At 55.5% G+C, this 22,367-nt stretch overlaps 2 protein-coding genes across 4 annotated transcripts in view; one reads left to right on the forward strand and one right to left on the reverse strand.

The window, feature by feature from the left end:
• The window catches only part of ZAN (zonadhesin), a 39,110-nt gene extending 20,215 nt beyond the window's left edge, over positions 1-18,895 (forward strand). The window contains exons 22-46 of the mRNA XM_045462290.1: positions 552-754; positions 1,486-1,627; positions 1,946-2,193; positions 2,425-2,605; positions 2,860-2,971; positions 3,322-3,416; positions 3,733-3,909; positions 4,703-4,911; positions 5,158-5,302; positions 5,722-5,969; positions 6,066-6,230; positions 6,705-6,829; positions 7,170-7,465; positions 12,206-12,420; positions 12,858-12,999; positions 13,381-13,622; positions 14,060-14,189; positions 14,378-14,552; positions 14,849-15,022; positions 15,303-15,442; positions 15,899-16,098; positions 16,193-16,331; positions 16,908-17,048; positions 18,589-18,694; positions 18,788-18,895. Coding sequence (XP_045318246.1) covers positions 552-754; positions 1,486-1,627; positions 1,946-2,193; positions 2,425-2,605; positions 2,860-2,971; positions 3,322-3,416; positions 3,733-3,909; positions 4,703-4,911; positions 5,158-5,302; positions 5,722-5,969; positions 6,066-6,230; positions 6,705-6,829; positions 7,170-7,465; positions 12,206-12,420; positions 12,858-12,999; positions 13,381-13,622; positions 14,060-14,189; positions 14,378-14,552; positions 14,849-15,022; positions 15,303-15,442; positions 15,899-16,098; positions 16,193-16,331; positions 16,908-17,048; positions 18,589-18,694; positions 18,788-18,836 — 4,199 coding nt within the window. The 3' untranslated portion in view covers positions 18,837-18,895. The remainder of the gene's footprint in view (positions 1-551; positions 755-1,485; positions 1,628-1,945; positions 2,194-2,424; positions 2,606-2,859; positions 2,972-3,321; positions 3,417-3,732; positions 3,910-4,702; positions 4,912-5,157; positions 5,303-5,721; positions 5,970-6,065; positions 6,231-6,704; positions 6,830-7,169; positions 7,466-12,205; positions 12,421-12,857; positions 13,000-13,380; positions 13,623-14,059; positions 14,190-14,377; positions 14,553-14,848; positions 15,023-15,302; positions 15,443-15,898; positions 16,099-16,192; positions 16,332-16,907; positions 17,049-18,588; positions 18,695-18,787) is intronic.
• Positions 18,896-21,138: 2,243 nt separating this feature from the next.
• Positions 21,139-22,367, reverse strand: part of EPHB4 (EPH receptor B4) — a 30,648-nt gene continuing 29,419 nt past the window's right edge. For all 3 annotated transcript variants that reach the window (XM_045462216.1, XM_045462218.1, XM_045462215.1), the window contains exon 17: positions 21,139-22,273. In XM_045462216.1, the coding sequence (XP_045318172.1) occupies positions 22,144-22,273 (130 nt within the window). In that variant the 3' untranslated portion in view covers positions 21,139-22,143. The remainder of the gene's footprint in view (positions 22,274-22,367) is intronic.

Here is a 22,367-nt window from a genome sequence, read left to right on the forward strand (position 1 = left end):
GAGCAGAGGGTGGGCATCTGAGTGTTGGCACAGGCGTGGGGGACCCCTGGCTGAACCCCTCTGATTCCACACGGGCACAGGGAAATCTGCAGGCACAGTCCCTTGCAGACTCAGAACGCGCCCCCGGCCACCTGAGGCTATGCGGGGCAATGCTTGCAGGTGTATCTGCACGGCCGGTGTCCTCACGGCCTCTAGGGAGCCTGCTTAGGCAGCGGTGCCCTTGATCGAGCCCTCATGGGCTTTTTCTTCTGCCCTGTAGACAAGTGCATGTCTACACAGCAGCAGTGCTGAGATGTTTGGATCTGTCTGCTCCCCCAGATCTTTCTGCTCCCCCAGACCTGCCTCTTAGTAGCTCCCAGCAGGCCACTTTCTGGGCCCAGAGTGGAAGCCGAGCTCCTTGGTCACCCTTCTCCGGGTCGCCCTCTGCTTCTCAGGATTGGGCAGAAGCCTCTAGCTGTGGGCCCTCTGAACGCTGGGCTTTGAACCCACCTTCGTTCCCTTTTCCCTGTCCTGCCCTGTGCCCTTCTCACCTCTGCTTCTCCCTCCTCCAGCAATGACCTGCCCGCCCAACAGCACGTACACGCTGTGTGCCAGGCTGTGCCCCGCCACCTGCCATTCTGGGTTCTCTGGCATGGCCTGCCACAACCGGTGTGTGGAGGGCTGTGAGTGCAACCCGGGCTTCGTCCTCAGCGGTCTCCAGTGTGTCCCCCACTCCCAGTGTGGGTGCCTCGAGCCCACAGCGGGCTACTTCAAGGTGAGCCTCTGGGCCCCCCACCCCCATGTGCACATTTGGAAGCCAGACCCTCATCTCTGGTGTTTCTCTCTTCCTCCTTTGCCTGCCCCTTGCCCTGTCCCTGAGAACGACACTGGCGTCCATCACAGCCCTCTGCCCAGCTCTGGGTCGGCCTACTGAATACCCTGTCTGTGCCTTGCTTTCCCCTCAATTTTACTTTGTCTGTAGTCCCTCTATCTCTGCTCTGCCCGCCCCCCACCACCTGTGCCTGTTGGAATCCTTCACCTCCTCTGAGGCTCTGTTCAAATGCTGCCTCCTTGAAGCCTTCCTGATAAGCAAAGTCAGAAGACGTTCCTCTAAACTTCCTGAGCCCGTGCTTATTGTCCGTGTTGATGGCAGGAAACTCTCATTGGGTCCCCTGATTGTCTTCTTTAGGTGCATATCCTGCTGGAACAGTTGATCCATTAGTTCACTTGTTTACTGCCCCCCCTCCCCACCCCCCCATCATGAGCTGTTAGGGCAGGAACATCGTCCACCCAGTTCATTCCTGAATCCCTAAGACCTAGCACAAACCGATATCTGTTGAAAAAGTGAAGGAACAAAGAAGTGAATGGCTGAGTAAGTGAGCCAATGCCAGGCTTGCAGCGAAGCCTGGAGCTTCGGGATGACAGGAATGGTCCCAGGGAGCAACCCACTGATCTGAGTAACAGACCTGGGAATGACCTCTTTCCTTTCTTCTTTCCATCCCCCAGGTAGGGGAGCGGTGGTTCAAGCCAGGCTGCAGACAGCTCTGTACCTGCGAGAGCAACAATAAAATTCACTGCACGCAGTGGAGGTGTCAGGCCCAGGAGGTCTGTCGTCAGCAGGATGGCATCTATGGCTGCCATGCCCTAGGTGAGCAGACGGGTGGAAGGTGAGTGGGGGGGGGAGGGGGAGCTGCCCGCGTGACCTTGGGCGAGGGCATGGCTCTGCCCTAAAACAGGCACCCCAGAGAGCCGAGTCTGATGGGGGACTGGAAGGCAGTTGGCCCAAGCCTGAGCAGCCTCTGCGTGGACCCGGTGAGGTTGGGGCGGTCCCTGTGCTTGACCTCTCTAGGCCGAGCCAACCACACGGATGAGCCAAGGATGAGCCAAGGGTCCCATTCCAATGTGGACTCGCCCAGAGAGCAGCTCAGGGTCAGGGCACCTCTGAATTCCATCTCCTTCACCCCAGGGGCCGCCACCTGCACCGTCTCAGGGGACCCCCACTACCTGACGTTCGACGGAGCCTTGCACCACTTCATGGGCACCTGCAGCTACATCCTGACCAGGCCTTGCCAGTCTAGGTCCCTAGAGAACTACTTCATCGTGAGCGCCACCAATGAGTTTCGCAGTGGGAACTTGGAGGCCTCTTATGTCAGATCCGTCCACCTGCACATCTTCAACCTGAGAATCTCGCTCATCAAAGGCCACAAGGTCATGGTGCGTGCCTCCGCCCGCCTCCCCTGGCCCCTGCACCACCAGCATCTCTTCTCTGCACCCTCCTTGCCCACAGGCCCACCTGTCTGGCTTCTAGAGCCCCTGGGGGAAGCCCACAGCAGATCCAGCCCCCAATTCCGCAGACACATCACCATCGCTGTCTGCTGCCTCGTCCTGGCCCCGTTGTCCTTGTCCCAAGGGTTTCTCCCTACTGCGTCCTCCCTGCCTCTGTAGCTGAATGGTCGCCGAGTGGCCCTGCCTGTGTGGCCTGCACAAGGCCGGGTGAGCATAAGGCCTAGCGGTTCCTTTATCCTCCTCTACACGGACTTTGGGCTTCAAATTCGCTACGATGGGAAGCATCTGGCCGAAGTGACAGTGCCCTCCTCCTACGCTGGCCGGCTCTGTGGGCTGTGTGGTGAGTTCCCTGGGCATCTGCGGGCAAAGTGGGGACAATGGGCCAGAGTTTGTCCCAGACCGGCTCATCCACAGATTTCAGTAGGCATCCTGAGGGCCTGTCTGCTTGTGCATGCGGGTAGGTGTTAAAAGGCCAAAGGGAAAGAGAAAGAAAGATGAACCGTGGTCTGTTGAGTGAAGAGCGAGCTGTCTCTTCTAAGAGGAAGCTGGTGGTCCTGGGAGCGGGTCTATGGCTCTAACTGGACCCTCCTCCAGGCAACTACAACAACAATAGTCTGGATGACAATCTGCTCCTGGACAAAAGGCCTGTGGCCAGCTCGGATGGCCTGGGCGTCGCCTGGAAGTTCCCTGATTACTCTGAAGCAGGGTGAGCTGGGAATGCGGGGAGCCAGAGCTGGGGAGGAGCCTCGGCGGGCAGCCTGGGGGGTCCTCTGTGCGTCCCTGGTCTCTCCAGAGACGAACTGACCCAAGGTTGTTGTCCCCCGCCGCCCTGCTTGCCTTCTGCAGTTACTCATCCGTCTCTTTGGAGAGCCCCTTGGGAATCCCATCCTGAGTGCCAAACGCTTTCCTTCCCGTTGCATCTTCTGACCTTGTTGCTTGAGGGACCACTTTGTTCTCTTCTTATTCCCCTCCCATTTTCCCTCTCCACTGTCGCTTCAGTTTTGGGGAAGCTTCCTCCAATCCTAAATTCCCGTCCCTTCCCCTCTCCTTGTTCAGCTGCTTTGCTAAGGGTCCGAAGCCCTCCAGATGCCAGGAGAACAGAGGGGCAAACAGCTGGGAAAAGAACTGTGATGTCTTAATGGACCCTCAGGGTAAGCCACATCCCTTGGTGGCCGCAGCGCTGTCCTCCCCTGGCCAGAGACAGAGGAGGGGGACTGGTCAGGCAGGGAGGAAGGATGAGACAGGAAATAGAAAGTCAGAGGGAAGGCAAGCGGAAGGTAAGGCAGAGGCAGTGTTCACCTCGGGAGCTCCGATGGACCTTTTTTCTTTGCATCTCAGACAGTACTTCCTCAATAACGACGGGTTTTGATTGAAATGGATGTTGACTGCGCTGCAGGGCAGCCGCGTGGTTCTTTCCCCTTCCAAGCTGACTCTCTGCCCTCACACCTCCATTGTTTCATCTTCCAGGACCCTTCTCTCAGTGCCACGGGGTGGTGCCTCCCCAGTCCAGCTTCGCCAGCTGTGTGTATGGCCAGTGTGGGACCAAGGGGGACACCCTGACCCTGTGCCGCTCCCTGCAGGCCTATGCATCCCTGTGCGCCCATGCCGGCCGGGCCCCTTCCTGGCGGAATGCCACCTTCTGCCGTGAGTGACCTGACCACCTGCTCCCGAAGCCCGGAGGAGGCTGCCAGAACCCCTGTCTCTCTTCCTGTCCTTAAAGTCTGCTCCTCTGCTCTTCTGTCACAGCCCGGCCCTCAGCCCCATGTGGAACCCCCATCCTGTCCCAGCCTTCCAGTCTCTCCGAACCCAACCCGCACCCTCAACTTGTCTCCCCATTCTGGGAGCCTCCTCCATCTGACTCTCTCTTCACCAAGACGGTTTACCCTCATTTGGTTACTGCCTCCTTCCCCTCCGACCTGGGCCAGCTCTGTTCCCTTTCTTCCTTCCTCTCTTTTCAGGGAACTCTTTTTTTTTTTTTTTTTTTTTTTAAATTGTGGTAAAATATACATAACATAAAATTTCCCATCTTAATGACTTAAAACTTTTTTTAATGTTTATTCATTTTTTAATTAAATTTTTTAAAAATTTATTTTTGAGAGGAAGACAGAGAGACAGAACGTGAGGAGAGGGGCAGAGAGAGAGGGAGACACAGAATCTGAGGCAGACTCCAGGCTCTGAGCTGTCAGCACAGAGCCCAACACGGAGCTCAAAGTCACGAACCCTGAGATCATGACCCAATCTGAAGTCAGACTGTTAACTGACTGAGCCACCCAGGTGCCCCCAGAATGTCTTTTTAAAGACTGAATAATGTTCCACTGTATGGATAGATCTCATTGTGTTCATCCATTCATCTGATGAACATTCTCTGGGAGCTCTCGATGCCCCGAGCTCAGGGTGCTGGAAATCACTGTCCTTCCTGACACTGGTTTCTTCTTAGCTCTGAAGTGCCCGTCCAGCAGCAGCTACAGCCCCTGTGCCAACCCCTGCCCAGCCACCTGCCTCAGCCTGACGGCCCCCAGAGACTGCCCAGCAGCACTGCCCTGTACGGAGGGCTGTGAGTGCCAGAAAGGTCACGTCCTGAGTGGAACCTCCTGTGTGCCCCTCAGCCAGTGCGGCTGCGGCGACCAGGAGGGCTACTACCACCCGGTGAGAGGCCGGACCGCAGCGCCACATGTTTGGGGAGCAGGAGGCCTCCGAGCCTGTGAAGGGGTAAGGCGGCGGGGCCAGTGCTAGGGGCTGAGCAGCAAGCCCAGAAGCCCGAAGGCTGAGAAAGTCTGGGGATGGAGGCAAGCAGCCAAGGGGAGCGAGCCGGAGGGGGCGCCCGGGGTAGAGGGTTCGGTCCGACTCTGGCTTCCAAACCCCATGGGCTCTGCTGACACCCACATCCCACAGGTCGGGGAGAGATGGTATGCGGACCACACCTGTTCCAGGCTCTGCACCTGCTCCGCTCGCGACGCCATCTCCTGCCAGCAGGCCGCCTGCAAGCCTGGCCAGATGTGCTGGCCCCTGGATGGGCTGCTACGCTGCCGGGCTTCAGGTAGGAGGCCCTTGAGCACACAGGAGGACCCCGGTGTCACTGAGACTGCTGTCCCCCAACTCCTCCTCACCCTCTCCCGTCATCTGTAGCTCTTGGGCTCCTATGTCCGGGGTCCCAAAGAACTTCTGACTGGGAATGATGAACCTGTGCCATCGGAGAGGGTTCCTCGTGTGCACTCATGGCTGTCCCGGCCATGAACTTAGATGGGACATTGTGAGTCCCATTATGATGCCACATTCTCTGGCAGAATAGCGCCCCTTCCACCCCCAAGCCTCATCCTAGCCTGGCCACCGAGCCTTTATTTCTCTTCTCCCCTCCCTGTGGGGCCTCCTTCACCTTCAGCTCTCCTCACAGATGGGGAGAGCACTTGTTCTCGGAGAGGCTGGACCACTCCTCAGCAACCCGTCTCCCTCTGCCAGGTATGGGAGTGTGCCGTACCTCAAACCACTCTCAGTACCTGAGCTTCGATGGCACTTACCACACCATCAAGGACACCTGCCCTGGTATCCTGGTGAAAGTGTGCCACCCCACCATGGACCTGCCTTTCTTCAAGATCAGCGTCAAGTATGGGAAGAAGAGAGGCCAGTCCGCTGTTTCCTACCTCCACCAGGTCAACGTTGACTTCTTTAATACCCTCATCACCTTGATAAAGGACCACCGTGTGCTGGTGAGCTGGGTGGTGTGGGGGGGAAGGGAGGAGGCCAGCTCTGGGGAGGGGGCTCAGGTCCCTCTTCCCACTCACCTGCCCTGCCCTCCTCTGTAGATCAACGGCACACAGGTCAGCTTTCCCTTCGCCACCGAGATCCGAGGGCTCAGAATCAGTATTGTTGGCAACAACACCGTACTCTATTTTAACACCGGAGTCCAGGTCAAGTTTGACGGCAAAGATTTCTTTGAGGTCCAGCTCCCTGCAGCCTATTACCAAAAGGTGGGGGAATCCCCTGGCTCTTCTCTAGGGGAGTCTGTCTCAAGAGGGCCGAGCCCTCTCCAGACCTAACTGGTCACTCCCCAGAATGGAGGAGGGCTGGGAGTGCGCCTGTTTCTTAGGAGTGGAAATGTGGGCCCATATGAAAAAGTCTCCTTTCTTTCTTTCTTTCTTTCTTTCTTCCTTCCTTCCTTCCTTCCTTCCTTCCTTCCTTCCTTCCTTTCCTTCTTTCCTTCTTTCTGAGAAAGAAGGAAAGAAAGCAAGTGAGAGCGGGAGGGGGATGGGGGCAGAGAGAGAGGCAGACAGAGGATCTGAAGTGGGCTCTGCCCTGGCAGCAGTGAGCCCAATGCAGGGCTCGAACCCACAAACCATGAGATCATGACCTGAGCCAAAGTTGGACGCTTAGCTGAGCCATCCAGGCACCCCAAAAAAGCCTCTTTTGCTTCCCTGGTGCCCAGAACCCTTTTGCCCACCCAGGTCTGTGGCTTGTGCGGAAACTTCAATGGTGAGGAAGAGGATGAGCTCATGATGCCCAATGACGAATTAGCCCAGAGTGATGCTGAATTTGTGGAGAGTTGGCAAGATAAGGAGTCTCACCCAAAGTAATTGTCCCCAAAGCCTCTAACCTTTCATAGGAACAGGAGTTGGGATCCCGGACTGTGTAGCGTGCCAGGGATAGGAAGACTGGAGTGTTCCTGTATGTGTGCAACTTGACGGGGGATGGCTTCTGGGTCCCCAGAACCTATCTGGGGACACATGAGCCTTCCTTTCTTCGCTTCAGAGTGTGGGCAGGGACTGAGGCTTCCGGAAGATAGCCGGAGCTTGGACCGGCTTCCTGGTGAAGACAAGACAAGGGGGTCTTCTGAGTCACTTGGGAGGGCCAAGTCATTTTCATAGGTGGGGCAGTGGCTGTCCCTGTGATGACTCTTTTCTCCTCTGCAGTTGCCAAAAAGAGAGCCAGGAGACCCAAGCAATACAGCTGGAGAATCTAAATATAGGCTGCAGGAGAGATGACCTAGTGAGAGCCCAGGAACAATGCCAGGCGGCCTTTCAGACTCCGGCCTGGACTGAGTGTGCCACCTACGTGTTCCTCAAGCCCTTCCTGCTCAAGTGTATCCACAACCTGTGTCAGTTTGGAGGCCTACGCCATGCCCTCTGTGGATCTCTGGAAAACTTCGCAGCCGCCTGCCGGGCCCGGGGGCTCCAGCCCCCAATCTGGAGAAACAGCAGTTTCTGCCGTGAGTGTCCCCTACGGTCACCCCGGAGCACTCCCACACCTCCTTTCCATCTGCGTGTCCCTTAAAGCTCCCTGTCTCCCTTTTGGGCCGTGCCCGACCTGCATCTGACCTCGTTGTTCAGCTGTGGCTCCTTTGCAACAAGGTCTTAGCCAATGCCCCTATGACGGGGACAGCACACACGGACCTTGCTTTTCCACGCCCCTCCTCTCCTTTATCCACACCGCTCCCTGAACCTGGAAAGTTCCAGGTTTTAACACCGGGGTCCAGGTCAAGTTTGACGGCAAAGATTCTTCTCGCCTCCTGGCAGACTCCTAGGCATCCTTCTGTAGTTCTTAACATTATTTTCTTCAAATTAGAATTCACATACCATAATAGTCACCACTTTAAAAATACAATTCGTTGTTTTCTAGGATATTTACAAGCTCTGCAACCATCATCACTATATAATTCCAGAACCTTTTAAACTTTAAGACAGTGGTTAGTGTGTTTTTAGGATGTGACGCATTCACATGGTTCAGGAACTTTTAATGTGTTAAAAGATTGCCTGGGGCGTCTGGGTAGCTCAGCCAGAAGTGCGTGCGGCTCTTGATGTCAGGTCATGAGTTCAAGCCCCATGTTCGGGGTGTGGAAATTACTAAAAGAATAAAAAAAAAAAAAAGATTGCCAGTGAAGAGTCTCCCTCCCCCCTGACCCCGGGTCACAGCCTGACCTTATCAGCATCTGAATATTTTTCTAAAGATCTTTTACTTATGCCCATAGAAACAGATGCAAATTAATTTTCCTTATTTTTTAAATCTTTATTTGTTTTAAAAATAGCATACAAGATCCAGTAGATTGCATTTTATTTTTTTTAACTTTATTTTTTATTTTTTAAAATTTACATCCAAGTTAGTTAGCATATAGTGAAGCAATGATTTCAGGAGTAGATTCCTTAGTGCCCCTTACCCATTTAGCCCATCCCCCCTCCCACAACCCCTCCAGCAACCCTCAGTTTGTTCTCCATTTTTATGAGTCTCTTCTGTTTTGTCCCCCTCCCTGTTTTTATATTATTTTTATTTCCCTTCCCTGATATTCATCTGTTTTTTCTCTAAAAGTCCTCATATGAGTGAAGTCATATGATTTTTGTCTTTCTCTGACTGACTGATTTCACTCAGCATAATACCCTCCAGTTCCATCTGCGTAGTTGCAAATGGCAAGATTTCATTCTTTTTGGTTGCCGAGTAATACTCCATTGTATATATAGACCACATTTTTCTCTCTCTTTTTTTTTTTTAACGTTTATTCATTTTTGAGACAGAGAGAGACAGAACATGAACGGGGGAGGGGCAGAGAGAGAGGGAGACACAGAATCGGAAGCAGGCTCCAGGCTCTGAGCCATCAGCCCAGAGCCCGACGCGGGGCTCGAACTCACAGACTGCGAGATCGTGATCTGAGCTGAAGTCGGTCGCCCAACCAACTGAGCCACCCAGGCGCCCCTAGACCACATTTTCTTTATGCATTCATCCATTGATGGACATTTGGGCTCTTTCCATATTTTGGCTATTGTTGATAGTGCTGCTGTAAACATGGGGGTGCATGTGTCCCTTCGAAACAGCCGGTAGATTGCATTTTATCTTTCTTGCTTGATAATCTAGCTTGGAGGTCCTTTCACATCAGATCTGCTAAGGAGTGCCCTCATTCTCTTTTGCAGCTCTGTGATATCCCGTTATTACATCATAATTCATTTGTCATAATTTTTATTTGTTTATTTGTTCAGAGAGCATTGCGCAAGTTGGGGAGAGGGGCAGAGGGAGAGAGAGAATCTTTTTATTTATTTATTAAAAAAATTTTTTTAATGTTTTTATTTATTTTTGAGACAGAGAGAAACAGAGCATGAGCAGGGGAGGGGCCGAGAGAGAGGGAGACACAGAATCTGAAGCAGGCTCCAGGCTCTGAGCTGTCAGCACTGAGTCCAACGTGGGGCTCAAACTCACAGACTGTGAGATCATGACTTGAAGTCGGACACTTAACTGATTGAGCCACCCAGGCGCCCCAGGAGAGAGAGAATCTTAAGTAGACTCCCCACTGCTCAATCCCACGACCCTGGGATCGTGACCTGAGCCGAAATCAAGAGTCAGACTCTTAAATGACTGAGCCAGCCAGGAGCCTCTGTCATAATTTTTTTAAATGTTTATTTATTTTTGAAAGAGAGAGAGGGAGAGAGAGAGAGAGAGAGAGAGAGAGAACATGAGTGGGGGAAGGACAGAGAGGGAGGGAGGGAGAGAATCCCAAGTAGGCTCCACACTGTCAGTGCAGAGCCCGCCACGGGGCTCAAACCCACGAACTGTGAGATCATGACCTGAGCCGAAGTCAAGAGCCGGACGCCTAACCGAATGAGCACCGCCCCCCCCCCCCCCCACCACCACCAGGCGCCTTGTGTCATATATTTTTTTTAAGATTTTATTTTCAAGTCATCTCTACACCCAATGTGGGGCTCGAACTCAAAACCCTGAGATCAAGAGTTGCCTGCTCCACAGACAGAGCCCGCCAGGCGCCCCTTGTTTGTCCCACTTTATTTAACTAGTCTCCCGTTGGCAGACTCTCTAGTTGTCTCCAATTGTTACTGCAGACAGCGCTGCAGTTACGATTTTGTATGTACGCGTCTGTCCGTAGGATAAACTGCTGGGGGCGGAATGCTGGATGAAGCACTGTGTGCATTCGTTCTCCTGAGGAATGCTGCCAGTTGGCTTTCCACAGCGGGTGAGGAGTTTACGTTCCTACCAGCAACACGGGAGAGTGCCCGATTCCCCACAGCCTCGCCAACACAGAGCATTGTCCCACTTTCGGACCTTTGCCAATCTGATACGTGAAAAATACAAAGAGTCTTAATTTGCATTTTTCCTATGAGTGAGGTTATGCATTCTTCCACGTGTTTGGGAGTTGTTTGAATTTCCTTTGCTGAGAACTCTGTCTTCATATCCCTTCACCATTTTTTTCCACTGGCTCGTTGGCTTTTATCAAACTATCTTATGAAGGTCCTTTATCTGTCACAGAAAGTAAGTAGCCCTTTATTAGTGCTATGAGTTTCAAACATTTTTCCAGTTCTTTTTTTTTTTCTTTGACTTTTCTTGTCAGGCAAATAAAAGAGATACATGTATGCGGGGTAGCATATGGTAGTCTTTGTTCTGTGGCTTCTGCATTTGGAGCCATAGTTACAAATGCCTTACAGCTCCAGAGTTAAAAAAGAATTTGCTCATGGACGCCTGGGTGGCTCAGTCGGTTAAGCGACTGACTTTGGCTCAGGTCATGATCCCAAAGTTTTTGTGGGTTCGAGCCTCCCATCGGGCTCTGTGCTGATCATGGGAGCTTGATAGGGATTCTCCCTCTCTGTCCCTCTTCCCCTCCCCTGCTTATGCTCTCCTTCTCTCTCTCAAAACAAATAAACAAACTTAAAAAAATTCATTAAAAAAAAAAAGAATTTGCTCATGTTTTGCTTCAGCATTTAAAGTTTATTTATTTTGAGAGAGAGAGGGAAAGTGCAAGCAGGGAAGGGACAGAGAGAGGGAGAGACAGAATCCCAATCAGGCTCCACACTGTCGGTCAGAGCCCGACCCGGGGCTCGAACCCACAAACCATGAGATCATGACCTGAGTCAGGAGTGGGACGTTCAACTGACTGAACCACCCGGGTGCCCCTGCTTCAGCATTTTTATGATTTCTTTCTATTGTTTTAAGTAAGCTCTACACCCAATGTAGGGCTACCGACCAAGCCAGCCCAATGGTTTCTTTTTTTATATTACATGTTTGATCCACAGGAATTTTTATTCTGGTACACAGTACGAGATGTGAATCACATTTGTTTTTATTTTTTCCCCTAGCATCTTAAATGACCTGTCTCTTTTTCCCACTGCCTGAGATGCCATGATTTATTCTATACTAAATTCCTATATGTATCTGGTCCCTATGGGGTCTTCTTTGTCCTTTCACTGCTGTGTCTTCACTTACTAGTAACCCAGTGATGTGATCATTGAGAGTTTAAATTGTGTTTTAATTTCTGGTAGGGACATTCACTACTCACTGCTCTTTCTTTTCTTTCATTTTTTAAAGTTTTCTTGGCTTTTCTGGTTTGTTCATATCTTCCTCTCCACTTTAATACCTTCTTGCCCTATTAAAAAGAAACAAAACAGGGGTGCCTGGGTGGCTCAGTTGGTTAAGCGTCTGACTCTTGGTTTCCGCTCATGTCACGATCTCAGTTTCCTGCGTTCCCTGTGTGGGGCTCTGCGCTGACAGCACGGAACCTGTTTGGGATTCTCCCTCTCTCCCTCTCTCTCTCTGCCCCTCCCTCATCCAGGCTGTCTCTGTCTCTCTCAGAATAAATAAATGGACTTAAGACAACAACAACAATGCAAAATCACGCTGGCGTGTTCTATTGGGGTCATGTGAAATGTATACATTAACTTAGGGACAACTGACTCCTTTATGTTGTAGATTCTTGCTACCCGTGAACATTTCCATTTGATCACAGGTACTTTGCTTAAAGGGCTCCATTTCTCTCCTGCAACAGAGCGAACACCTCCCTGCTCCTGTTGCACACGCACACGTGTCACACACTTACTGACCACACACACCAAAGTCGCTGGGCTGCTGGCTGACCTCTGTCTCCCACACTGAATTGGTGGAAGGGCCGTTTTTACTCCTTTCTTTCCTTGGGGCCTGGCACAGAGCCCACGCGCAATAAATGTTTACCCTCCCCCTCCCCCAGCTCTGGAATGCCCCATCCACACCCAGTATTCGTCCTGCGTTCCCTCCTGCTTACCTTCCTGCGTGGACCCATCAGGCCAGTGCAGTGACACCCAAGTCCCCACCATCTGCAAGGAGGGCTGCATGTGTCAGTCCGGCTTCGTGCTCAGTGGGAAAGAGTGTGTACCCAGGAGTCAGTGTGGCGGCTGCACAGACGACTATGGCAGCTCCTTCCCTGTGAGTGGGGACAGGAAGTAGTGGTGGGGACAACACCTGGAAGCTGGCAATTTCTCCTTTCCTGGGTCTCTTGGAGCCTGGGGACAGAGCAGGGTGGTGTCCAGCCAGGGCTGGGCTGGGGGGTGGGGGGGGCGGGGCGGTGGGCATGGTTTGGGTTTTGGATCTGAGGAATCCAAACAGCCGGGATGGGGCGTGGCCTTGGTTTGAATCCTATGGGTACCACTCGTGAGTCAGAGGACCTCCGTGACCTCAGTGTCCTCATCTGGAAGATGGGTCCAGTAGTACTTCCTGAACAACGGATGTAAGACACCAAGCACGATGCCTCTAGGAGGCGGTACCATAACTGCCTCTGGCCCGGGCCAAGTAAGCCATTCAGACTGTGGGCCTAGGCTGGCCCTTCCCTCCTCACGCTCTGGTTCTTTCCGTGGCTTCTCTAGGAGGGTAAGTCCTGGATCACCATTCGCTGCACCAGAAGGTGTGCCTGCACTTCGGGAAGCGTTCACTGCCAGCAGTTCAGCTGCCCCTCTGGCTCCCATTGTGAGCCCCAATCTGACGGCACGGGCACCTGTGACGTGAACAGTAAGAGGGGCAACTGGGGAGGTGGAGCAAGAGGTGGGGCCAGAAGGGGCTCAGGCTGGGAAAGTCCGGAGAGGGAAGGGGGCCCAGCACGGGCAGGGGGTGGGCCTGCGGCCTCCTTTGGGCTCTCACCTGCTCCGTGGCCTAGCCGTGGCCGCCCCTGGGATTTGCTCTGTTAAGTGCAAACAGAGAGGACGGGACTGAGAGCTCTCTCAGGTTTTGTAATGGGGGCTGGGAAAGGAAGAAGGTTGAAGGTCAAGTATCAAGGGAGCTGGGGGCTCCGAGGGAGGGTGACCAGAGCCATCAGGGCCTTAGAAGGATTCTGAGTGTTGTTCTATCGGGGAAGGGTCCCTTCTGAGTGTCTGTCCTTCTTGGCAGCATCAGAGCAATGCTCAGTTTACGGGGACCCCCATTACCGTACGTTTGATGGCCTCAGCTACCTCTTCCGGGGCCGCATGACTTACACTCTGATAAAGACGGTGGACGCGCTCCCCACTGGGGTGGCGCCTCTGGTCGTCGAGGGGCGCAACAAAGTGTATTTGCCCTGGAGTCCCGTCTACCTGCACGAAATCATCGTGGTGATCTATGGCTACACAGTCCAGCTCCGGGCTCAACTGGAGCTCGTGGTAAGAGCCAGGCCGGGCCCGGTGGGTGTCGGGAGGCGGCCTGGGCCTTGGGAGGCCACCGAAAACAGGCGAAGCCAGGGCTCCGTGTTCTCTGGGAAGTCCCTGGCCCGGGCTGCCTGGTTATGGAAGTCGGAATCAGTGCCACACTCCCCTCATGGGATGAGGCAGAGGAGGGCGGCGGGATTGAGCCAGAGGTCGGAGACAGATAGGGAGAAAGGGAAGGAGAGAACGTGCGGCGTGAAGGTGGAGCCAGGCTGAAGTAGGACCGGGGGCGTCTGCTCTGCCAAGGAAGAGAGACTCGGGGGAGCAAACCCTACCCGGTGTCTCCTTCTATGGAATGACGGCACGGAGATGCCGAGCAGTGCAGAGAGGCAGAGGAGAGGCAGCAGAGGGTCGGGTTGACTCCGGACCACATGGCTCCCGTCTGTCTTCTCCAGGTCAACAACCAGAAGGTGGACATCCCCTACCAGCCCGATGACCGTCTGCGGGTTAACCTGCGAGGCCATCGCCTGTTTCTGATCACTGACTTCGAGATGCTTGTCAGCTTCGACGGAGGCAAAAATGCAGGTACCGGAGAGCGGGGATGGGAGAGCAGGATGGACCTTTCCGGGAGGGGGCCAGGAAAACCACATGGTCCCCAGGCCACGGTGAGGAGGCCCCTGCCCTGGGAGTGGGCCCTGAGCGCCTGGGGAGGAGCCTGGAGGGGCAGAGAGGAGGTGGGGAGCCCTGCTTTCGAACACCCCTTCCTCCCGCAGTGATCACGCTGCCCAACAAGTACAAGGGGCTCGTGCGTGGCCTGTGCGGTAACTTTGACGGGAACAAGAGGAATGACTTCGTGCTGCCCAATGGCACCATCACCCAAGACCTCATCGGCTTTGGCAACAGTTGGGAGGTACACAGGATCAGTGGCGGCCTCGCCCGCTTCGCAAGGTGAGAGGGCTGGGCTTCTGAGTGGCCGCAAGGTGACCGGCCCTGGGGGGGTGAGCATCAGCCCGGTATCTGTCCACACCCCACTCACCCCGTATCCTCAGCAGAGGAGGACGCCCGAGGCGAGAGCCCAGACACACTTGCCTGATCTCGTTCTGTCCCTGCCTCTCAGACCGACTGTGGGCACACTGGCCCTACGGATCCCAGGCTGTGCCCATGCCTCCCCACACTTCCTCCCCAGTTCCAGAGTTCACTGTCCTCATGGGCCTCACCTGGCGCCCCCTGGGTCTCTGCCCCAGGGCCATACCGGAGGAGGAAGAGGAGGAAGGGGAGGAGTCAGGCTCCGACACTTCGGAATGCACCCCGGAGCGGCTGGCGCTCATCAACAGCACCCAGGCGTGTAGGGTGCTGGTGGACCCCCAGGGCCCCTTTGCTGCCTGTCACCAGACTGTGGCCCCCGAGCCCTTCCAGGAGTGAGTCGAGGGCCCAGACCACATGGGAGTGGCCTTTGTCCGGGTCCTGCTGCCGGTTCTGTGATCCGAGCTCTGTTTGGCCCTTCTTTCTCTCTGTGGCTTCAGTTCCTTGTGATACGCACCCCCCCCCCCACACACACACACACTCACACACACGCTCACACACACTCACACACACGCTGCCTACTATCTTTCTGCTGGGGCTTCCGGGTCCTCCTCTGCAGGGCTGGGTTTCTGCCTCCCCGTCTCTGACAGCCCCCAACTGTCCTGCTCCCCCCAGGCACTGTGTGTTTGATCTGTGTACCGCCCGGACCCCCAAAGAGCAGGAGGAACTTCGCTGCCAGGTCCTCAGCGGCTACGCCATCATCTGCCAGGAGGCGGGAGCCACCCCAGCCGGCTGGCGGGACCTCACGGGCTGTGGTGAGGCCCTGACCTTCCCCAGCAGCTGGTCCCCCGACCTTCTTGGCCACTTCTGCCCCCTGCTCGGCTCTGAGCCCCCACTCTTGCTCCTCTTGGGTTGCCCGCCCCGCTTCCCCTATCCGTCCCTGGACTCACCACATCCGAGTCCTCCCGACCCAGCCTCCCTCTCTGCCCCACCCAGGAGGCTGCACCCCACCCACCCGTGTCAGCCCATCCCGCTCCTTCTCGCTCCTTCTCGCCTCCGCCCAGCTTTGCTCCTCCACTTCCTTAGCATGCTTTAATGTCACAGGCAGAAGGACACGCAGAGCCGGCCCACTCTTCTGGCTTCCCGGCCTTTACCAAGCTCTGGGTTCTGTTGGATGACCTTGTTCCCCCCTCCAGCTTCCGGCCCCACGTTCCCCGTATCTGTGGGGTCAGCCGAGCCTGGCCACCACCTCACCATGACTCTCCCGTCAGCCTTGGCGTGTCCGGCCAACACCGTCTATCAGAGCTGTATGACACCCTGCCCAGCCTCCTGTGCCAACCTGGCAGCCCCTAGCGACTGCAAGGGACCCTGTGTGGAAGGCTGTGCCAGCCTCCCAGGCTACATCTACAGTGGTGCCCGGAGCCTCCCCGTGGCCCACTGTGGCTGCACCAGCAACGGCATCTACTACCAGGTCCGGGCTGGGAGTGGAGGGCCCTGTGGGGGCAGGAGAGCCCGACGAGGGGCAAAACCAGACCTTCTCCTCCCGGCCCTTCTCCCCTCTGCAGCGGGGTGACAGCTATGTGACCGAGGATTGCTCTCAGCGCTGCACCTGCGCCAGCTCGGGGGTGCTGCTGTGTGAGCCCCTCCGCTGTCATGCCGGGGAGATCTGCACCCTGGGAAACCTCACTCGTGGCTGCTTCCGAGGTGAGCCTAGACCTCCCCTTGGCTTCAAGCTGCCCCCTTGTGGGGGGGGGGGGGAAGAGCGGGAAGGAGGATCGTCCCTCTCAGTCTTCGATGTCAGGAGGCTGGCTGTCATCCCACTCTCTCCTTTTTTGGGAGGGGCAGAGAGAAAGAATCTGCGTGCAGTGAGTGCCTGCCATCTGCCAGGCACTGTGCTGGGGCCTTGTCCCGGCATTAGCTTTCCGTGATCTTCAGTCCTTACCCCACATCCCCACTATAGGTAAAGACAGTGGAGTTCAGAGAGGGTGAGCACTTTCTCCAGAGCCCAGGGCTAGTGAGTGTAGAGCCCAGTTTGAAAGGCAGGCTGGTGTATATGTTAACTAACTTGGATTTAAATAAAAATAATCAAAAAAAAATGTTAAAACTCAGGGAAAAAAAAAAAAAAAAAAGCAAGCAAGCAACAAGCCAGGCTGGCGGACCCCTGCCCAGCCTCTTCCAGCCTCTGTTTCCCTCTCTGGGGTCCCAGCCCCAGACCCCTCTCCCTGGCTGTGGGTGTCCTCTTAGAACCACCCCCCCCCATCACCCCGCTTGTCCTCACAGAAAGCCCATGTCTACGGAACCCCTGTCAAAATGATGGACGGTGCCAGGAGCAGGGAACCCACTTTACCTGTGAGTGTGAACTCGGTTACGGGGGGCACCTCTGCACAGAGCCCCAGGATGTGCCACCCCCTGGAAAACCAGGTGAGAACTTCATCCCAGACCCTGTATCTTCACAGCCCCTTCCCCACCACCAATCGCTACAGCATTATTCCATGTACACAATGTGAACATACAGTGCATACCTATTACAGAGCTATGACGGGTAGTGGATTCTTAATGTAACACACATTATAGAAAACATAATAATATAATATGCTCCCTAGAGATGAGCAGAGCAAGGAGTTTCAAAGAATCCGAGTCCCTGTGCCCATCCCCTACCGACATACAGTAGCCCCCCACTAATCTGTGGGGTGTACTTTCCAAGACCCCCATCCAAACCCAGGTGGATGCCCAAAACCACAGACAGCCCCGGACCCCATCCGGTTTTTCCTGTACGTGCAGACGTATGATGAAGTTTTATCAGTTAGGCGCAATAAGAGATTAACAGCAACCGAATAGAACAACCAGAGCAACTACGATAATAAAAGTCATGTGAAAGTGGTCTGTCCTTCACACCGATTGTACTGTCCTCCCCTTCTTGTGATGATGGGAGAGAAGATGACGAGGGAGGTGCATGATGTAGGCGTTGTGATGTAGTGTCAGGCTGTTGACCTTCTGATGCTACTGGACCATCTGCTTCTGGACTGCGGGTGACTGTGGGTGACCAAGTGTGGAAAGCGAAACCCCAGATTACGAGGGGGGACCCGCTGTCCTCTGGGATCTTCTCTCAGAACCCCGGTCCCTTCTCTGGTCTCCTTGCCTCACTCCTGCTCTTCCTGTCCTGTCTCGGATCCGTCTGAGCCTCTCCAGTACCTTTGACCCTTTCTCCCCATCCAAAACTCGAATTCCCTTGAGCCTCTGAGCCTGTGGTTCTCCGACTTTATCCCACCTCTCACCCAGGGTGGGGTGGGTGGGGGTGGCTTTTTCTACGTGTTCATTTCAGGACTCCCCCCCTACTCCTGGCAGCCCAGAGGTCTGGAGGGGGCCCAGAAATCTGCATTTTTAATAAGCTCCCGGGTGACTAGTAGAAGTGATTCCGGGGGCGCCTGGGTGACTCAGTCGGTTGAGCGTCCAACTTTGGCTCAGGTCATGATCTCACAGTTCATGGATTCGAGCCCCGCGTCGGCCTCTGTGCTGACAGCTCGGAGCCCGGAGCCTGCTTCGGATTCTATGTCTCTCTGCCCCTCTCTGCTCCTCTCCCCCACTTGCACTCTCTCTCTCTCTCTCTCTCTCTCTCTCTCTGTCTCAAAAATAAATAAATATTAACAAAACATTTTAGAAGTGATTCCAGGGCTGCTCGTTGAGAAGCACTGGCCACAGAGACCCCTGGACTCTAGGGGACCAGCTGGACAAACACCCCCCTTAACAAGGCTGATGGGAGTTGAGTGTCCAGAAACACAAAGGGACCCTGGGTGTGTGGTGCCGAGGCCTTGGAGTAAAAGCCTTCTGGAGGGAGAGCTAGTCACACCCAGGGACTCAGGGGTTACAGTCCTTTCCGGTGGCAACTTAGGATGGAAGGGGAGTGTCTCCTCCCCCACGCCTTCCTATCCCACGTGCCTCCGTCCTGTCCCCCGCACCCCAGAAGCATCCAGCTTTGTGGCCATCCTGTTGGGGATGCTCGTGCCTGTGGTGGTCATAGTGCCGGCAGTGACCTGGGAATGTGTTTCCAGGAAGAGGAGGAGGAGGAGGTGAGTTCTGGGAAGGGGGATGAGCAGGGGTGGGTGGGGACGAGTCCACAGGGGAGTGGGCACTGACCCTCCTCTCTTCCCCACCACTCCCAGGAAGAAAACACAGAGCCAGAACAGAGAACAGACTGGCCGATGCTGGTGAGAACCATCCCAGCCCCACGAAACCTTGGCGACTGGGAGCTGAGTCTGCCTCTAACGTGGGGTTTTCTTGCTTTCTCCTCAGATTTCGTTCCAGAGCATGCCCTTAGAGTCCCTCAGTTTTGAGTTGCCCTCAAAAAAGGAGAGAGAAAATTAAAATTTATTTTTGAAATGTGAATTTCCACATGACTGTGGTGGAGGAAGGGATCTGTGAAGTGGGTCTGGGGGGGCGGGGTGAAATAGGAGGGAGGGACACAAGTGTGCAGGGCTGGGGGGTGGCCAGCGCTGGGTGCTCTGCAAAATGTCCAGAGGGGAGGCGGACCGAGGTCTGACTGTCCCTTGGACAGAGCCGCTTGGCGGTGGGGTGTCCAGCCCTCTGGCTTCTGGGAAATGGGAAAAAAGTCTGCACTTTCCCAGTCTTCCCAGGAACCCAGGTGATCCCGAGGAGGCTGACGTTTCCCATGAGGAGATTAAACACAGGGTGGAGGCTAAGGATGGGGAATGTGGCTTTTTTGCCTGTGATCCTCCGGGGAGGCCCCTCGCTTCTGCGCACATCCATTTCCCAAGAGGGCCTGGGGGTTACTATGGCAACTGCTGGTGAGGTCTAGGGGCTGAGGAGTTCGGAGCCCCATCCCAGCAGCTGAGGCCAGCTCTCCTTAGCCTGAAGCCAAAGGACTCACATTCTGACCCCTCCCCCAGGGTCTCGGGCCTCCCCACGGGCAGGTCACTGCTTGGGGATGGGGCCTGGAACATCCTGCTTGGGCGCCAAGAGGGAAAGGAAGGCTGCCAGTTGGGGTGGGGAGGCCAGGACGTAAGACCCCAAGGGACAGGGGATGCCAGAGCAGGCAGGACACTGGGTTCTACAAAGGAACCCTTCCTCTGTGCTTATTTTCTGAGGACCCTTGCAGCCACCCTCGTGTAAGGAATGGAGATCCCACCTGGTTGGGGAAGGGCCTGGGGAGGGAGGGATGGCCCCTGACCCGGCTGGCTGGGGGGAGCAGCTCTCACTCGAGCTGGGCATGGCCGGGGTGCTCAGGGGGTTCCACGAGTGAGCTGGCTGTGCTTTGGCTCGGGCATCACGGGGTTCCCTGCTGCACACCCCGCCCCCACCCGAACTCCCTTCACGGCATCTTTGACCTTTTGCCTGTTTTTCGTCTGTGCCCTGTCCCCTTGACCTCTGCCCCTCCCCTCAACAACTAAGGTCACCTTATCTAGCCCGGATGTCTGGTTGGGCGGGGAAAGGGGTGGCCTGGGCTGGCATCCTCCCAGATAGACCATGTCCTTCTGGACCCACGCGCCCTCCATCCTTAGCAGGATGGAGTCCCTCCCACACCTCTTGCGTGTACAAAACAGGAGTGATGGGTCATCGAGGGAGTGGACAGAGGATTCCAGAGTATTAGGGACGCTAGAAGACGCTGGGACGGGTAGGAAATCACAGACGGGATCGCCACCTGAGGCCACCTGGGCAGGGAAGGGCAGAAACTGTGATTTGGGGTCCCGCACAGACCCAACACAACAGGGGCCACCGGAGACGCAGAAGTAGCAAGGCTGGCCCTGCAGGTGTCCGAGGGTGGGCAGATTGGGAGCAAAGGAACAAAAGAGGGCAACAAGGGCTCGCAGGGGTTTGACCCCATCCCCATCTTCCTGCTTGGAAGTTGGGGGAAGACGTTCAGGTGGTTTCCCCTCCCCTTCGGAAGAGCCTGGGAGAACCTGCCCGGGCAGCATCTTGAAAGGGGGAATTGTCTTCCCAAGGACTCAGCCCAGGGTGTGTGTGTGTGTGTGTGTGTGTGTACCCGTGGGGGGTCCACATCCCTCACTCCAGCTCTGCCCCTCCCCCACAGCCCATGCAGACTTTCCCCCCATTGCCTCTAAACCAACCCCAGCTGCCAACATCTGGCCCACATCTGTCTCCTTCATCTAACTGGACCCCCACCCCAGCCAATGCCCCCCTATACCCCTTCAGGGGGCTGCGGGGCAGGGCTACAAGCTCAAGGCCTCCCCGGGTGAGGCCCCCTACCAGGGCTGGGGAACCAGGACAGGGGAGGGAGGGGCAGCCCCACCCCGGAGGTGCCCCAGGCTCTTGGCAGAACCATCTGGAGCCGTTAGAAGCAGCTGCCAATGACTCATCTCCCACTGCCCCCACCCCACCACCTCAGACACACCCTGGGGCCCGGGAACCAAGCCCGCAGCCCCCTGCAGCCCCCCACAGCCCTGTCTCCAGACCTCCGACCACTCTTCCATACCCAGGCCGCACTCTCCGCGGAAACCTGGCCCATCCCCCATCCCCAATCACCCCCAGAACTGCACAGTTTCCCAGTTTCGTTTATTTATACAAAAAAAAAAAAAAAAAAATTTGTTTTAAATATAATTTAAGATCCCCTCCAAGCACCGGTGTCTGTCTCTGGTTTCCACCACCACCTCACCCCTCCCACACCCCCTCATGGACACAACTTGGGGGTACTTGGGGGCAGGGAAGTGTCTGGGAGTTGTGGTGTGACCAAGGCATTGTTCCGGAAACAGACACAGCGATGAGGCCCTGTTTCACCCTGGGCAAAGGAGGCAATAATGAAACGGGCCCCTCCAACACAAAAGGTAATGACAAGGACGGTGGAAGAACAAATAACAACAAAAAACAACAAAATAAGGGCGGGGGGAATAAGGCCAAAATAAAAAATAAAACTCAAAAACCTTCAATATGAAGGCAGCAGATGGGGGAGGACCATTTACAAGGGAAAACTGAGTTCGGGGAAGACAGCAGCAAGGTTGGGACATCCAAGTCCAATGATTTTGTCACTGGGCCGCGACACCCCTTCCCGCCTCCGGCCACGATGCGGCGCTCTCCACTCCCGAGCTCCCAGGCTAGTCACCCTCTTCTCTTTGGTCTGCAGGGCAGTGCAGTGGCCCTTCGAGGTGAAGGGGGGGCGGTACGTGGGGCCCTAACTGGGGATCAGAGGGAGGTTGTGGGGATCGTGCCCAACCACTCCTGGGAAGTTGGCAGATTATAAGCGCTTCCTTTCCCTCTGGTCACACCCAATCCCGAGGGAAGGGCTCCCGCACCCTTGGCATAGGGTTCCCCGCCTAGGGGGCGGGGGGACATGTGATTTCTACTCTCATATGGCAGAATCCTCAAATCCTGTCTCCAAATTGCCAGCTCCCCCACCCCCATGGGTTCAAAGTGCAATCCAGTGGGGCCTAGGTACGATGGCCTTTTGGGTCCCCATCCGACTCTGTCCCAGGAAGAAGGGGAGCGGTGTCCCCAGCTGGGAGTTCCTGCCGCTCCAGAGCAGTGGGGCCAGGCAAGCAGGTGCAGGTCAGTACTGGGGGGCTGGTGCTCCCGACCCACCCGGGGCTCCAGGCTTGGCCTGGGACTTCATGTGCTGGACACTGGCCAGGATTTTCTTCTGGTGTCCCGCCAGAGTGACTCCAATTCGGAGCAGGTCCCTGGGGAAGAAGGGAGAGCTAGGTGAGGCTATAGGGCTCCCAGGGAGGCTCTCTTAGCTCCAGACACCACGTCTTGCCTCAGGACTGTCAGCCA

This window comes from Leopardus geoffroyi, chromosome E3 (genome assembly GCF_018350155.1).
Source record: "Leopardus geoffroyi isolate Oge1 chromosome E3, O.geoffroyi_Oge1_pat1.0, whole genome shotgun sequence".
Classification (NCBI taxonomy): domain Eukaryota; kingdom Metazoa; phylum Chordata; class Mammalia; order Carnivora; family Felidae; genus Leopardus; species Leopardus geoffroyi.